The sequence below is a fragment of the Abrus precatorius genome, unplaced genomic scaffold (genome assembly GCF_003935025.1).
Source record: "Abrus precatorius isolate BTA unplaced genomic scaffold, Abrus_2018 Scaffold4, whole genome shotgun sequence".
Taxonomy (NCBI): Eukaryota; Viridiplantae; Streptophyta; class Magnoliopsida; order Fabales; family Fabaceae; genus Abrus; species Abrus precatorius.
Genome location: NW_020874384.1, coordinates 2,907,099 through 2,924,001, shown reverse-complemented (window position 1 = coordinate 2,924,001; position 16,903 = coordinate 2,907,099). Strand labels below are relative to the sequence as shown.

The 16,903-nt window shown below is 32.1% G+C and overlaps 2 protein-coding genes across 2 annotated transcripts; one reads left to right on the top strand and one right to left on the bottom strand.

Moving 5' to 3' along the window:
- Window positions 1-285: 285 nt before the first annotated feature.
- Window positions 286-11,226, bottom strand: LOC113865196 (phosphatidylinositol/phosphatidylcholine transfer protein SFH3-like). Its single transcript, XM_027499599.1, has 15 exons — window positions 11,051-11,226; window positions 3,445-3,689; window positions 3,249-3,348; window positions 2,899-3,165; window positions 2,590-2,667; window positions 2,399-2,500; window positions 2,253-2,302; window positions 1,919-2,018; window positions 1,752-1,844; window positions 1,588-1,653; window positions 1,400-1,450; window positions 1,229-1,298; window positions 613-971; window positions 413-484; window positions 286-297 (listed from the first exon to the last, which is right to left on the bottom strand). Exons 1-15 carry the CDS (start codon window positions 11,102-11,104, stop codon window positions 286-288), a joined length of 1,719 nt encoding a protein of 572 aa, XP_027355400.1. The 5' UTR covers window positions 11,105-11,226.
- On the top strand, window positions 11,113-16,312 carry LOC113864394 (bifunctional dihydrofolate reductase-thymidylate synthase-like). The gene is made up of 12 exons (XM_027498038.1): window positions 11,113-11,236; window positions 11,934-12,392; window positions 12,494-12,893; window positions 12,966-13,010; window positions 13,216-13,281; window positions 13,967-14,028; window positions 14,117-14,191; window positions 14,281-14,446; window positions 14,531-14,654; window positions 15,046-15,152; window positions 15,267-15,429; window positions 15,864-16,312. Exons 2-11 carry the CDS (start codon window positions 11,950-11,952, stop codon window positions 15,375-15,377), a joined length of 1,599 nt encoding a protein of 532 aa, XP_027353839.1. The 5' UTR covers window positions 11,113-11,236; window positions 11,934-11,949; the 3' UTR covers window positions 15,378-15,429; window positions 15,864-16,312.
- Window positions 16,313-16,903: the final 591 nt, after the last annotated feature.

The window sequence follows — 16,903 nt, the reverse complement described above, 5'->3', positions numbered from 1 at the left end:
CTTGGTATACTTCTAATTGGTTCAAGACAGAATTTGTAAAGCAACCTAATCTGATTTTTGTTAAACGACACTCGAGTTTATTTAACGAATATATAGACAAGAAAAATGTCAAGGAATGGCACACATAATATTATACAGAAGATTTCAGTACTGAATAACGAGGAAATTATACAAAGCTGAATGCAACAGCATCAGATGGGGCTGATGATAATAAAACGCCACCAACTTCACAACTCTTACTAATGTTAAATACTTGAGGTCAGACAGCAATAGATACCTATCACCTTACCAGCGGAACTGCATTCATAAACCCAAAACTTGAGTAAGCAAAGCCACTATGTAGTAGAAGTATCTATTTTTGAATTGCATGGCAAGTAATGCATGGATCAATGTCAAAGTTCAAATGACCTACCAACTTCTTCTTCTTCTTTTTATCAATGTGGGCTTGGAGCTCCACTTGTCGAGTATGGGCATGATCAAGAGCCTAAAGCCGAAAAGGAAACAAAAAGTTACAAATATGTTAGCAGTTAACACTAAAACATGCTTTTAGTTTATCATCTGTTATTCCAAAATGATGATAGCATTCCAAGTATGAAGTAAAACTAGTAATACCTTGTTGGCAGTAGCCAACTCTTGTTCCAGTACACTGACTCTATTTAGAGCATTATTCAGCAATTGCTCCATTTCAGGTGGCATGGCAGGTCTCATAGCAAGGATATTAACTTTCTCTTCTAGTTCAGCCATCCGCTTCATCAGGGCTATGTGATCATCAATGGAAATTACAGGTGCTTTCATCACATTCCCATCACCATATACTGAGTTACCATGCAAGGCACCTTCAGTGATTTTCCTTGGTATGTTCCGTGTCATGCGGATCATTGTTACAACTCCCATAACAAGGGCCATGATTCCACTAGTAATTCGATTTGTAAACCCCTTTGAAGTCTTGCAGGCATTATCTCGTAAGCAATCTGCAGGTCAAGGAAAACATATTTAGGGTGAGCTTGGACATACAACTTAATTAATGACTTATTCAATAAATTCTTTTTAAACAATGACTTATGTCAAATTTAACTATAATAAATTGTAAATAACTTATTTTGTTAAACTATGCTAAAAAGCTTATATAAATAACCTAAAGAGAACTTACTAGAATCATAAGCTTCATTCACATAGATGCAAGTATAATTCTAACCAGTAAGAACAATCATACAATAGTACCAAATACCTGGATCATTTTGTACAGTTTTTTTCCAAGATGCATTGACTGGCTTGCCAATCACTGGGACAAAGGAGACCTGCCAATATGTAAGGGCAACACCCAAAGAACAGGTTAATATAGATTATTTGTTATATTTGATCAATCGTTTGTTTTATATTTCAAACAAAAGGAAAGTACTTTTTCCCCACCATACAGATTATTAAATGTTATTAAGCTACAAAGCCGCGACTGTATAGACACAGTCAATAACCATGTTCAGAGAAATCATCTGTATCATGCTAATATATACAGTTTCCTTAACTGTCTCGTGCAATGTGTAATACATAGAATGGAAGCAACAAGTGATTTAAACCTCGGAAACTTACTTCTGGAGCAACACAGGGTTCGGGATGCTCCCCTTTTGGCAGTGAACCTTGCACATGGCATGCCACCTTGGTAACATATCAAGTCATCATATTTTCTGGCAAACAAATATGATTGGAAGAAAGTGAAATTTGAAATTAAAGTTGTAAAGTAGGTGACTAACTACCTTTTGATATGCTGATTCATCTTCAATGATGGTTTTCTCCTCAACCCCAGATACGGTTTTCCTCCTGCATTTTGCTTGGCCATTTTGAACCATCTAATTCATCCAAAGAAAACGTTTCATTATTTTCTTTTCTAATTATATAGCTGAAAAGAAAATGATCTTACTACCTTCAAGATTTCTGAGTCATTCCATGGCCCCTTGTCTGAATGCAAACAACCACCTTTGTCTGCACAAGTACAAGTACCACCCAAAAACTCTGGAAGTTCACTGGTAAATAACATGAAAACAAGGTGTAATGTATAGTTTAAGAAGTAAAGCTATATTCAATTATTCAGTCACATATATACCAACATATTGAAAGAACATCCTCATTAAAGTACACGGTCAGAAAGGGTTAATATTACTCAATCTAAACTATGCCACAGTATGATTTTGATGCCCTTAATTTCAATTGAGACGAGAATCAGATAAAATACTTCAACGAGAATGGAGAACACTAACCTGGCATCAATGATTTCAAGCAATTTGCTCTGGTATTTGTTACCTAGAACCTGGTCAATAAAGCAATAATCGGTTGAGTGCTCCTATTTAACTGAAATCAACATTGCCTCACAGTGATAAGTACATAGAAAAGAAGAAGTGCTTACATGGATTTTTGAGGTGGTCTTGGGATCTAGGAATGACTTAACAGTGTTCCACAACAGCCTAAATCCAGAACCAGCATTTATGATGAACATACGGTTCAGGGTCTGTGTGAAAAGAAAAGTTCAATGGTATTAATTCAGAAGATGGCATTTGAGCTAGAGGTAACCAAGACTACTTAGTAGGTAACTAGTACCTCAGGATAGTTTTCACCATCAATCTTCTGAAGACGCTGGATGAGATCCCTGGCAATTTTGTTCATACTTTTGAGACCCTGAGCAACCATGCTAGTCAGCAGTTGTGTGAAACTTCTCTTACATTTACATATATAACAGGTGATATAATATGATACGATATCTAAAATAATAATAGGAAATTGAAAACACCTTAAATGTAATGTGATCATCATTGAATTAAGGTGTTATAATAGTTATTTTCACTTGCTGGTTTTACTTGGAAAGAGTGGTTACTATAGAGTTATACTATTGTAAAATTTTATACGTACCACTCCCTGCACATCCAAGATAGATGTGCTTTGGTCAATGTGCTTCTTTGCTGCAACCGAACAAGCAGGGAACTTAACAACGAGTGTCCTCTCAAACTCTCTTACGTGGTACTTAAGATAGCGATCCATGGTTGTTACTTGCATCAGCTTGCTAGAGTCAACCTGACCCAACCTTTCTATGTAAACTGGTCGTCCCTCCTTATCAACTCCATGATGCCCTTGAGGGTAGTATTTTAGAACTTCATCTATCTCCTTGAAGTCAAAATCCTTAACAAAGCCACATAAATAAAAGGTTATATATAGAAGAATAATTGTGAACATTTTATTTTTCTTTATCCACAGGAAAATACCTCCATGATGGTGTCAGCACCAAACTCCATCCTCCACTGAAGCATATCAGCCCACATTTGCTTTGTTTTCTCAATGTCAAATTTCCTTGCTCTCAAGAATCTAGATCATCACATAACCAGGCATTAAATAATGCTACTCATGCTATAGCTATAAGTAAATAAATGAATGAACAAGAAACTATGTTCTAAGGGATACCTTAGCATCATATGATGATCATCATGTTTTGCAGGTAATAGCTCTTCCAAGATAAGTGCTTGACGAAAAGCATCAACTGCCTGCAACTCTTCTGCATCAAGTTCATCCTCAATAGCAACAGACATAACCCTGCTATGCCTCCTCCCCTTCTTTTGCAAGGAATGCCTGAACTTTGAAGATGCATTGATTGCTACCTTCTTTAAAGAGCCAAGCTTTGTCTTCTTATCATCCTCTGAATATTCAATCTCAAGACCTGATTTTGCAGAAAGAAAAAAAATTTCTCACAGAAGTTTGACAAGAAGGCAAGATAGAAGAAAGAAACTCAAACAATTCATCTTCATCCTACTGCTGTTGTTTCTGTTATTAACAAATATAAAGTACAAGTTTGTCCAATATTAATGGTACAAGTACAACATTAATTTGGATTTATAATTGTTTTCTGTTTGTTATCAACCTAACATTACAATCACCCTAGTGAAACACACTAGTAGAACTCTATTGGCTGTGAAAATTGTATATCCCCCGTATTTGTACTTATCCATATAATCCATACCACAAAAATTTATGCATTGGTCAGACATATGTAAAGGTAACCACGGAGAAAAAAATCATCTTGATTTCTATCATTGATCACCACTTGGGGTACACAGTATGAATAAGCTTCAATAAGATAAAGCGTTCTAAATAGTAAATGCTTCTGTTATAATCATCTGATTTCAGTTTCCTTTAATTTTCATCTTTCTCATCGTCATACATTAAGAAACGTGCAAAACAATTAAGCAATGCCACTTCACATTCTGATACAAACATGATCATATACAATATGTAAAGATTTCTTTCGTAGCACGTGCATAAAACACAAGTAAACGACAAACAAATGCAAGGGGAATGAAATTGAAATAGCATAATTTACCACCTTTAACAGGTCGATGATCTGTAGTAGGTACCGTCATAATGTCACACTTGATTAATTATTAATTATCGCAAGCTTTCTCAATGAGCACAAACATCCGTTCACTCAAAAGAGAATCAATAACTCTCATATGCGCCTACACCTATATTTTTGTCAACGAACAACGTGTTAGAATCTGCAAAACCAATTCTTATAGCAATATAGCAAATCAACCTTCATCATATTCAGCATGCATGGAAAAAGAAAAGCCAAAAAATAGAGATATTGTTACGACAATGATATATATATGCTTAATGCATGTTTAGATATCATTATTTTTTGAAAAGATAATAGTATGTTCCAAAAAATTATATTAAGAAACTAAAAGAAACAAGTAATCATTTCTTTAAAAGAAGTTAAACCAAACGCACCCTTAATGATAAAGTGCAGCTAAATGAAACTCAAAAGGTTAATGAATCAAATACATAGCAGATAATGGAGTAGAAGATAGAATGGTAAGAGAAGATACCTCGATACAAGAATGTAGGCGTTGTAAAAGCAAGAAAATGCAGATTTATGATCCGAATATATCTTTGATGATGGGAGGGTCAAAACGGGAAGCTAGGTTGGTGCAACTCATTTTTAGAGTTTGCCGTTTTTTACTTGTTTACTATTATTGACGTGATTTTTTTCCAGCTTCTGTTACTACTAGGAAACGCAGATATGGATATGGTGTTGGCGAAATGCAAGCCACTCCGTTCTATCCACTACGTAATCTAACCAATTCATCTATAGTTTCTATCTGTTTACTGTTTATGCTATTTTTGGTTTGTCTTTAACATATGTTTTTTTATTTATAGCATTTAATGTATTAACTAAATTTTTGTACAGTGTTTTGGGGTTGCGTTTAGTTTGATCACTTTAAGGGTCTGATTAAGTTCTCTCAACGTGAAAATTTATCACAACCATTCTATGTATCTTGTAAGTTGTTCAAAATATCTTAATCCTTTATTAATGTTACTTGAAAATCGTGTTTAGATGAGGAAATCGGTGAACAACGCTAAAATTAAGTCTAGTTAAACAAATGGTTAAGTCTACCCTTAATTTATTGATCTTTACGCCTTTGTACTTCCACATGCTCGCGGACTTGTTTAATACTCTTCCTTTATTTAAGAGCATTTGGCATTTTTAAGAAGATTAGCTAAATGCTAATTAATTAAATTTCTAAGGACATTAGTTAAAAAATTAAGGTGAAAATTTTTTGTTAAAAAAATTATTAATGCATATATAATTTTAATGTGATTTTTATTAATATATATAAATAGATAAACAACTTTGTCGCATATAATATGTTATACAGCTTACACGTTTGAGTAAAAATTCTTATGTTTTAAACTAAAAAAATAGATGGTTAAAGATAAACAGGAGTACACTAAGATTATCACTTCTTGAAAAACAAATGAGAATCACTAGAAGAAAAAAAATTCCCCATGCATGAGTATCATTCGTGACAACTTCTTATATTCTTTTATATAATGGCATCTCCCTTCAAAAAAGTTAAAGTACACTAGAAGCATTGAGAATTGACTTTGACAATATTGAGAATGGTCATAGTATCGAGACCTGCGCTTTGTAATTGGTAACTGAATTGAGACTGGCTTTTTTTTGCCCTTCAAATTGTACTAATCTGCATTAAATTAATTATTATTTGTGGATTGTGTGTTTATTATCCAAATGGTAGTAATTTATTTTACAAACAACTCATTTTCCTTTTAATGTTTTTCTTAAAGAGAGGTTAATAAGTTCATTAAAAAAATTGGCTTTGGACTATTATTACATGTACTATACTCGTTTTAAAATGGGCAATAATTTCTGTAAATCACTTTCATGGCTTAAAACTAAATACCTCATTCTAATTCAGGCACACGGATTGAATCCAGACCAACATAAAATATATTATCCATAATATGCTGCTCAGGATCAATCCCTTCAACAAAAACATTAAAGATAGTGCATGCAAGAGAAAAAATAAACATAAACTCATCTCTAATTTTGCTAGAAACCGTGGCCTTCCATTTTTGCATATTGAATTAGTTGAAGTTCTTAGATAGAGTAATAGAGAATGTTAACATATATGTCGTTAGGCGTTTTTTCATGCCTCAACCAGAATATTGAATTGTTCCTTGCTATAATTGGTTTGTTATGTCAATTAAACATACTATTCTAGCTAGAGTGAGAATTGCCTTGAATTTACTTTTCATCTTTTAACGTTATTAATTGTTAATACCTTTAATTTATTATTCATATTCATCAGATGATTAATCTTTGAATTTTGTTAACTTCAGTCTTTAAAACTAAATTTAAATATTTACAAATAATTTTTTTTATGAAAAATTATAAAAATACAATAAATACTTCTCTTTTTAATAAAATTTTACTATTATTAATTATTTAGGACTGAAGTTAATAAAATTCTTAATTTTTTTTTTATTATTGATATCGGATCTATCCTTGTTGCCGTTTTTATATTGTTTTTTTCCTTCCTCTCTTTGACAATAATATACCAACATTACTGAATTATCCCCACTTTCACCTCATCAGTAGTACATGACAGCACCACATTTCTTATTATATAATAACCATAATTTCTTTTGCCGAAAAAGCATGAGGTTTTGTAGCACACATATATGCTGGTTTGGCCTTACGTAATGTAACTGCTCACTGCACGAAATTGGTAAACAACTTACAATGGAAAAATATGTTTCTTGTTGGTATACAAGAACAGTGGTAGATCTCAAAAGTCTAAACTCTTCTCATTATGGAGTAAAGAAGATTGAAATGAAACTTATTAAAAAATGACTAGTATGAATGAAAATGAACATGTGAATCTGGAAATAGATTATTCAATACTTAATGGAATGCAGATCTGTCTTTAATTAATTTGCACTTGGTTGACTTTGGACTCTCTTATGGTTGAAACGTTTAAATAATCCATCATATTTCATGTCTAAGTGTGCATGACATGGTTGTTTTGAGTATTTGTTCCACATAAATATAAAATGCCATGAACATTTGATCATGTATTGAGCAATGCTAAAGTATGTTATTTTTAATATAATCTTTCTTATTGGGTAAAATTTATGAGACTTGTTAAATAAGAAATAATAATGATTCATATATAAATTTTATCCAATAATAAAAAGTATATATTATTAACATTTTTTTATAAACTATCATATAGTTCTCATAAAAAAAATAAGTGTCTTTTTCTCCAAATTTCACACTTTTTAATATAAAGTGCACATTCTAATAAAAAATATGCAGTTCAGGTTAATTTATACATATATCTCAAAAATATATAATGTTTTTGAAAAAATATATTTAACTTTAAAAGACATTGAGAAGGTTAGGATCATTTTTTTACAGCTGCTTTTGTCTACCAACAGAGAATGCCAATAGTTAAGCTATTAATAAGTAGGAAATAGTTCCTTTCTCAGATGTCTACTCTCTAGAAATCATCTTTCCCACGTTTATCCTTCCTGTTTAAATCTAATATTTAACTTCACCTTCTTTTCGCAGCAACGATATCCTTGAAACTTATATTTTACATGTAATAGTGACTACTCTATTATTGATTAATAAGTGGATACCAATAGAGTAGAATGAAAATCCCAAAGAAGCATTTATGTTTCTTGCGAGCATTGTCGCAAATCTATAACTATATCATTCATATTCTAAGTTAGTATTTTTTATTCTGGATGCACTAACTCATTTCCATCTCAAAGAAAAAGAGACAGTGACAAAGAAGGGCTTGCTGTGATTCTAAGCATTAAAGCATGGAAAACCATTTGCTAAAATGATGACAATCTTTGAATTCGAGCATCGATCGGTGCTACCCAATTACCTTTTTCCAAATCAAAAACCATAAATTTGTCTGCTTTTAATCCTTTGTTTTTCACTTTCACCCATTGAGATTTCTTAGGAATGAGGACAACCATGATGATTTAAACTATGATATGAAGACCCTTTTACGTTTTTTAGACTTGGGTGTAGCTTTCTATCAGACAAGTTCAAAGTATACCAAAAATAATGTGATGATAAAGAGAGATTTGGCTCCTAGCGAACCCATACTTTCTTGTTTTTCAGGGCAACATTCGAAACAATGTATTGAGATTCTCAATATAAGATTTAAGATTTCTTTTTATCATCAATTATTGTTGCATCATTTTGCTTTATTTTATTAATATTAAATATCATATTTACTCAGGATATTCTTTAACTTTTTATTTTTACTGAATCACGGTTAAATCACAATAAAAAAAGCGATTCATTGTTTAATATTATCTCTGATTTTTTTTATAAAAAAAACTAATTATATTTTTTAGTCCTAAGTATATGAGATAAAAACTCACTTTTAAATGTATTAATTATTTTTATATTTTTATTTATTGTGAAATTTGTGTTGATGACATATATATATGTACTCAATTATCAGTAAATATATTCATTCATTTAATATAAATAAATTAATTTAACTATTTAATGCCATGGATATCTTTGAAACATAATATACATTTATGGTATATAATTTTTTTATTTATATTAATAAGTTACTTCTTCTTTTCTCATATAAAAGATCAGAGATAAAATAATTTTTGTAAATAACAAAGTTTCTTGTAATTTTTGCAAAATTATGTTTCATTTAAATATTTGATAACAGTTGAAGTTAAAAAATATTGTATAATTGTTTACATATATTTTAGCGTTTTATAATAAAACAGAAGAAAGTCTTCATCCTGTTATTAGAGAAGTGGACGAAATGATAATGAAATTAATAAATAATAAATAAATGTTCTCCTATACTTTCCTAATTAGGAAAAAATAAAATGTTTCAGATGAGATGAAAAAATTCATCTTAATCTATTACACTCCACTTTATTTTTAAAAGTATTAAATAATAAAAAATAGTTTCTAATACTTTAATTACTATTTATTTTATTCTTTTTTTTTTTTTATCAATATAGAGATAAAATTAGGTTTGCTTGAAAATCAGTTATTTGATAGCTCAATATCCAGAGCACAAAAGCTTATTTAGGCTAGCTCGAGGGGGGCTAAACATGGACCAATCCATAACAAATAAAGTCAAATTAGAAAATTAATGGCTTAATTAATTTCTATGATATTTTTTAATAACTTGGTTAAAATGTCATTTTTTAACTTATAAATTGTCCCAATCCATTACAAGCTAGTTTGCATTAGACCAAGTCAAAATATGTTAAAATAATTGGTTATATTAATTTTATTAATTATACTCAAATATCTGAGTGAGTTATATAGGCTTTCAGGCTAAACAATTCTATAGCTTTACCAATATTGACAAATCTAAACAACATAGGGAAAGTTTAAAAAGAAAAGGAAATGAAATGAGAATTACAGATCTGTTGTGGATAAAGACATGGACGGCCAAGATTTCATCAGGGACGGATTATCTGAAATGAAAGTGAAATGCAGTTGCTGCTTGCTGGGGTAATCTAATCAAGACGTCCACGCATTAAGTTAATACCTACATTATTTATTAGCGATTAATTAACTACCAAAAGCTATTCATGCTACGGATGATTGCCAACTGGACGGTCAAGATCCAAAAAGCGGAATGTACGATGCATAGTAGACACATGGCGTGATATTATTGGGTATCTGTGAATTTCCCGCCCTTTAACACAACCCTCCTTTTGGGGCCCGCACGTGCTTTTACTTGCTGTATTAATGTCACATACCTACAATTTTTAATTCTCCATTCATCACTGCAATTCAAAAAATACCCTCACCATCATCATATTCTACAAATTCATTATGTATAACTCCTATGCTAATTTATTTTTATTATTTAAATTATTTAATGAATTACATTAAATTATTTTAAGTATCTATCTAAATGGTTTTTAATTTCTAATTTAAATATATATTTTTAAGTTTCTAACTAATATTCTAAGGAGTTCTTAATTTTTTTTATTTTAATTGATTTTTTTAATTAATGTACCATAAAAAAAACACATTCAGAATTTTATTTAATATTTTTTTGCATGCCTATAATTCAGAACATACTACTTTTATTTTTTAAAAAAAATCCAAAATAGCAAGATTAAAATATTTTTCACAAGTTTCTACCGCAAATGTGAACTTATTTAGATATTAGTTATCATTAAGATAAGAATAAAGCAAAATTAACAATAAGACTATATCTAGTCTTATTTAATTATTATGAAATTTATATTAATAAAATACCCACTCTTTATTGGTATAAATGAACACATATCAATGTGATGAATATTTTTTAACTAAAATATAAATTCATGTAATATAATTATTTTTTCTTAACATTGACAAATCAAGTATTTTTTTTAATAAATAAGACAAAAATACTATATCATATAATTGCAACAAGCGTGATCTAGATAAGTAAAATGTTTAATATAGTTATTAACCTCTTAATTATAACACACAATCTTAGCATCAAATGCATTAACTAGATACACATTTTATCAATAAAAAACTATGCTTGAGTGGTTTGGTGAAAGGGCATTTGTGGCAAAAGAGAAAATTGGTATAGACAACCACTATACGGTAACGTACAGTGTAGAAAAACTCTAACATACGTTCCTTGGCGGCACTTGGCGTCAACTGTGGTTTTGGATTTTCTTCTCTCTCTTTCACATTCGCTTTCCATTGTTTTCTCTGCCAAGAAAGAAAGGATTCAAAGCTCTGCATTCGGAAGCGTTTTCCTTATTCTCACACACTCTGACTTTTCAGTTTCAGCTACTTCTTTTCCTTTCCCTTTCTTTTCTCATTTTCGGATTTTCATTGTTGAAGAGCAGAAAATACTTCGCACAACTTTTGTAGGTCAGAGCATTTTCAAAATCTCGCTCTTCCTCTTTAGATCCGTCAAGTCGTAGCTCGCATTCTGAGTTCTGCATTTAAAAGATATTTTTAATTTATTTTTGGCGAATCTATTGTGTCTGTGTTGTTAATGGAGTTCTAGATGATGTTCGTTGGTATTAGATCGTTCGTGAATTTGGTGGTACGGTACATCGGAGTTTTTCTTTTTTTCTTTTTAAATAAATATTGTTTGCTTCTTATTTTTCTTGATCGTTTTAACGGTTTATTTCGTAATCGTATGCTTTTGTTCATTGTGATGCATTGAGGAAGATGATTGTCTGAGTTATGTTTATGATTAATCTAGTTTAAGTGTGTAAACGGATTTTGGTCAACTCTCATTTTACTTGTTTGATTGGTTTGGATTTTACAGTCTTTGAATTATTGCAGATAATTTGATTTTATGCAGGTGAGGTAGAAGTGGTAGGATTAGACGATTTATTCTAATTAGCTGTGCCGATTCTTCGTTCCTTGTGCTTGTTTTGCTCATTGCTTGTTGATTACTGCATCTGTTTCATCTCATAGTGTTTAGATTCCACCTCAATTTCAAAGGAATCTCTTGTGCAGGCTTATGAGTTTTATTATGGCCAGTGATTCTTTTGTAATTTCCAATGGCAATTACTGTTTGGATTTCATCTAATTTCCAAAAGAATTTGTGGTGCAGGCTTTTGAGTTTTATTATGGCTGGTGATTCTTTTGTAATTTCCAATGGGAATGGCAATGGTAACGCCATGTTGCAGCCGCATCCGCATCCGCAGAGGACTTACCAAGCAGTAGTGATTGCTACTAGAGATATGGGTATTTCTAAGGATGGAAAATTACCCTGGACATTACCCACTGATCTCAAATTTTTTGATGAGATCACTACGATAACATCCGATCCGGGGAAGAAGAATGCTGTTGTAATGGGTAGAAAAACATGGGAGAGTATCCCTCCCGAGGGCAGGCCTTTGCCTGGTCGCCTTAATGTTGTTCTGACTCGCTCTGGTAGCTTTGATATTGCAACAGTAGAGAATGTTGTTATATGTGGAAGTGTGTCTTCTGCTATGGAATTGTTGGCTGCTTCTCCTTATTGCCTGTCAATTGAGAAAGTGTTTATTACTGGAGGTGGTGAGATATTTAGGTAAATTTTTTTTTTTTTATCTTGCTTTTTCTCTCTGTTTGTTCCCTTTCATAGTCATATGAAGCTCTTTCACTGTTGTAGCTGATAATTTTCTTGTGCAGAGAGGCTCTTAATGCACCTGGATGTGAAGCTGCCCATATTACAGAGATTGAGGCAAGCATTGAGTGTGATACTTTTATGCCTCGAATTGATACATCTGTATTTCAGCCGTGGTATTCATCATTTCCCTTGGAGGAAAACAACCTCCGCTATTCTTTCACCACTTATGTGCGTGTGAGGAGTTCTCCAGCGGAGTCCCTGAGTCAAAATGCTGATCCATTTAATGATAATAATTCAGATTCTCTAAAATTTGAAGTCAAGAAATTTTCTTTTCTTCCTAAAATGATTTTTGAGAGACATGAGGAGTTCAATTATCTTAGGTTGGTTCAAGAAATCATTTCTGAAGGTACAGCTAAGGATGATAGGACAGGAACTGGTACCTTGTCAAAATTTGGTTGCCAGGTAACATTTTGATTTGTCTACTGAGGAGTTGCTATAAATTATATGCTGAATTAATTGTCTATAATTCCACAGATGAGATTTAATCTGCGCAGAAACTTTCCGCTTCTGACAACTAAGGTGTGTATGAATTTGGGTTTTAGATTTGGATCAACTACTGCAAAGTAATTTCTTATCTGTGTGCTCTCTTTTTTTTTTTTTTTTTAATGTATTTTGATGTAATCATTGTTTGTTACTTTGAAAGTTAATAAGAAAAGACTGAAGAAGAATATCTATTGTACATTTTGATGTAAAAGTTGACATGATATCTTCATTTGGTTCCTAGAAAGTATTTTGGCGAGGGGTTGTTGAAGAGCTTCTTTGGTTTGTCAGTGGCTCAACGAGTGCCAAGGTAATGATATTTTTTATCCATCATTTACACAGACACGTGACTTTTTCTAGTTAGGTTACAATTCACAAAATAGTTTGCATGAGTCTATTATTTGGTAACTTGATGTTGGTGCACTTGATATTATTTAGCTAGGGAAAGAATATAGGTCGAGACTTATGCAAATTTTTGGAATTTCCAAGCCAACTCACTATTTCCAGTGATATTTTGTTTTCAATTTTTTTCATCAACATCTAAATTGTGGATCAAAACATTGAATTCTTATTAATACACACACAAGTGAACAGAATATTAATACCTCTAATGTTCAATGTCTTACTAGTTAAGACTGAACGTCAAGATCGAGGAGTTTGTTGGAGCTTTTTTGGATTCTTCAGTGAAATAGGAAGCTTCTCAAGTGTCACTGTATTCAATAATTTATAGGCTGCCTAATTACATTTATTGAGTCTAATTTTGATATTAGATCCCAATGGTCCGTATGGAAGTTCGTGGAATTGACTTTATTGTGTGCCTATTAACATAGATTATAGAAATTGCTTCATGATGGCTGGTTAGCACCTGTTTGTTTCATTATTGATACCGTTAAAAAAATGCCTCTGGATTTCTTCTTGGTTCACAAGAATGTCTTACTAGTTCATTATATATGAATCATATGAATTTTATTCTGAAAACATGTTATATTTGACAGGTGCTGCAGGAAAAAGGCATTCACATATGGGATGGGAATGCATCAAGGGAGTACCTCGATAGGCAAGCATGACTGTCCGCTGATTTATGTATGAGTTACAAATTTTTCCTTCTCCGTGCAGTTAATGACGGATTTGTAATTTCCATACAGCATTGGTTTGACAGAAAGAGAAGAGGGTGACTTAGGACCTGTTTATGGGTTTCAGTGGAGACACTTTGGAGCCAAGTAGGTGGATGTACCTTTATCTTTGTAAGTAATTAGGCTGAATTTTGTTGGATTGCTTAGCTCATTATTACCCATGTTACATTTTATAGGTATACTGACATGCATGCTGACTACTCCGAGCAAGGATTTGACCAGCTTTTAGATGTTATTGATAAGATAAAGCATAATCCAGACGATCGACGGATCATTCTCTCAGCGTGGAATCCATCCGATCTTAAATTGATGGCACTTCCACCCTGCCACATGTTTGCGCAGGTTCGCAGCTATATTTGGATTTCTCATTGAAAGAAATCTCTCTCTCTCTAAGTTTTCTCTATTTCCCTCTTTTTTCCTCCGCAGTTTTATGTAGCAAATGGGGAGTTGTCGTGTCAAATGTATCAACGATCTGCTGACATGGGCCTGGGTGTGCCATTTAATATTGCATCATATGCGCTCCTGACATGCATGATTGCTCATGTTTGTGGTACGCTAATTATGCCATTATTTGCTCGACTTAAATATGTATTTAGATGTATACGGCATCTTAAATCATTACTTTCATGGGTTTAATGGAGATTTGTCATTATTTGATTCTAAATAGCTTTATGCTAATTAATGGGTAGCGATTCACTAAAAAGATCTTATGTTCCGCTTACTTTTTGTGTGCAAGGGGCCAAATGGTCCTTTTGGATGCCAATAATCAGAGTTGAAAAAGGAAAATTATGAAATTCTCCTTTGGAGTTTGGGTGTCGGCGGGTTTGTAAGTTTATAGGTTTGATAATCTTTCATAGAGAAAGACACCTTTCATGTAAAAGAAAATTGGCATCACATATTGGACTAATCGATCCGTCTATTATATCCTTTTTTCCTGTCAGACCTCGTTCCCGGTGATTTTATCCATGTTATTGGGGATGCCCATGTTTACCGCAATCATGTGAGACCTTTGCAGGAACAGCTCCAGAAGCAGCCAAAACCTTTTCCGGTATGTGTACATGCTGAAGGAAATCATTTGCTTTAATGTAGACGAACACAAAATGTTTACCGTACACACTCGTATAAATTCTGTTCCTTGTTGATTACCTAAACTTCAATTCAGATTTTGAAGATAAACCCGAAGAAGAAAGATATAGATTCTTTTGTGGCTGCTGATTTCAATCTCATAGGCTATGATCCTCACCAGAAGATAGAAATGAAGATGGCTGTTTAGGAATCTGAGATTAACAATCCCTTCTTCAGGCTGTAATGCTTTTTGAAATGAGGCAAGTAATATATATTTCTTTTTCCATGATTTGATTAATATGAAGGAGATTTATATTGTGGTTGGGACTAGTCACATGAGCAGCATAGCAATCCGAAAAACAGCTGGTTTAGGATTCATTTTGAACTATTTTTTACTCAACTGATAAAGTAAGATCTGGCCATCGGAAAAAGATAAATCAAGACTGGATTTTCAAGTTTTATTAGTTACCTAACATAAAAGATTTGAGAATCAATTTCACCAGTAAGTATCTAGTTTTCTGTATTTTAAAGCCACACATTTGAAATATATTATTAATGTCTCTGCTGTTTAGCACATTTTATCTGAGAATGCATTGTAATGCATGGTATATTTTTTTTAATATGTCTCGGCATATGTTGTTCTGTTCCATATTCTGCTCTTCGTACTAAAACGTGGTATTCTCAATTGTTTCAGGGTATATGTTAAATTTATGGACAAATAAAAGAACTACTAGTTGGACATATTTCAAGTTCATCATATTAACATTGAGAATCCTTTAGGTCCACAACTGTCGTGGCTCTAAGGTGATTTAGGTTAATCGCATTTTCATTTCTTTCCAATTAGACGTTCTGGTATACATCTGAGGGATCAGCATCATGACGTTTTAAGATTAGAGGTGTCTTGAGTTGGGCTTTTGGCTATTTTTGTGATTCTCCACCTACCCTGGAGCCAACTAAAAAAGAGGAAAGGAGGGAAAGAGCTACGATCACTTTTTGTTTTTGGGGCCAACCGAGCTGCAATCACTATTGGATGTTTCATTGCTGCTTGTTTTTTTTGTGGGCTTTGTTACATCATTTGATACTGTTCTTTTTTTTGGCAATTTTTGTTGTACTTACTAATTTTCCATTCAGATCAGCGCGGCCACGAGGAACTAAGGGACGGCTTAAAAGATGCATATTATGTATCGAAACTCAAATGCATGAAAGAACTTTATTTAAATTATCATTTTTTTTTTAAATTATCCTTGAATATAGTTATCATTCAGATCAGCATGCAAAGAGTGATTACCGTAGAAACAATTATTTGGTTGCTTTTTTTAAAAAAAGTAATCAATAGCTAAATTATTAGAAATTATGGTGGAAAAGTATTAGTATTATCAAATGCCATTTTTATTAAAAAATTAAATTGTTTTTTAATCATTGTCTTGAAGGTAATATTTTTTCAAGATCATTATTTGACACCTTAGAAATATTTGTAAGACTTTTTATTATTGATTGTAATGTATTAAATTCATGAAATTATTTAAATCCTAATTTTTTATCCGTTGATTTTACACATGATTTTACAATTTTTTTAATTAATAATAAAGAAATTGTTAAAAAGTGTATAAGAAAGTTTTGAAAGAAATCTTTGACACCTTTTTAATTGGAGAACAAAAATTGAACGTATAGAAAAGGATAATTAATTTAAATATGAGATTTAAGGTGTGTAGTTACAGTGATATGGGGTTTGTA

Excerpts from the sequence above, each read along its gene's own strand:
- LOC113865196 (XM_027499599.1), bottom strand. The coding sequence starts at position 11,104 with ATGCAGAGCTTTGAATCCTTTCTTTCTTGGCAGAGAAAACAATGGAAA. Across the intron at positions 3,166-3,248 it reads GTGCTGACACCATCATGGAG|GATTTTGACTTCAAGGAGAT; the intron begins GTATTTTCCTGT and ends GGCTTTGTTAAG. Across the intron at positions 1,654-1,751 it reads ATGAATCAGCATATCAAAAG|GTGGCATGCCATGTGCAAGG; the intron begins GTAGTTAGTCAC and ends TATGTTACCAAG.
- LOC113864394 (XM_027498038.1), top strand. The coding sequence starts at position 11,950 with ATGGCTGGTGATTCTTTTGTAATTTCCAATGGGAATGGCAATGGTAAC. Across the intron at positions 13,011-13,215 it reads TTCCGCTTCTGACAACTAAG|AAAGTATTTTGGCGAGGGGT; the intron begins GTGTGTATGAAT and ends TTTGGTTCCTAG. Across the intron at positions 14,029-14,116 it reads TCAAGGGAGTACCTCGATAG|CATTGGTTTGACAGAAAGAG; the intron begins GCAAGCATGACT and ends ATTTCCATACAG.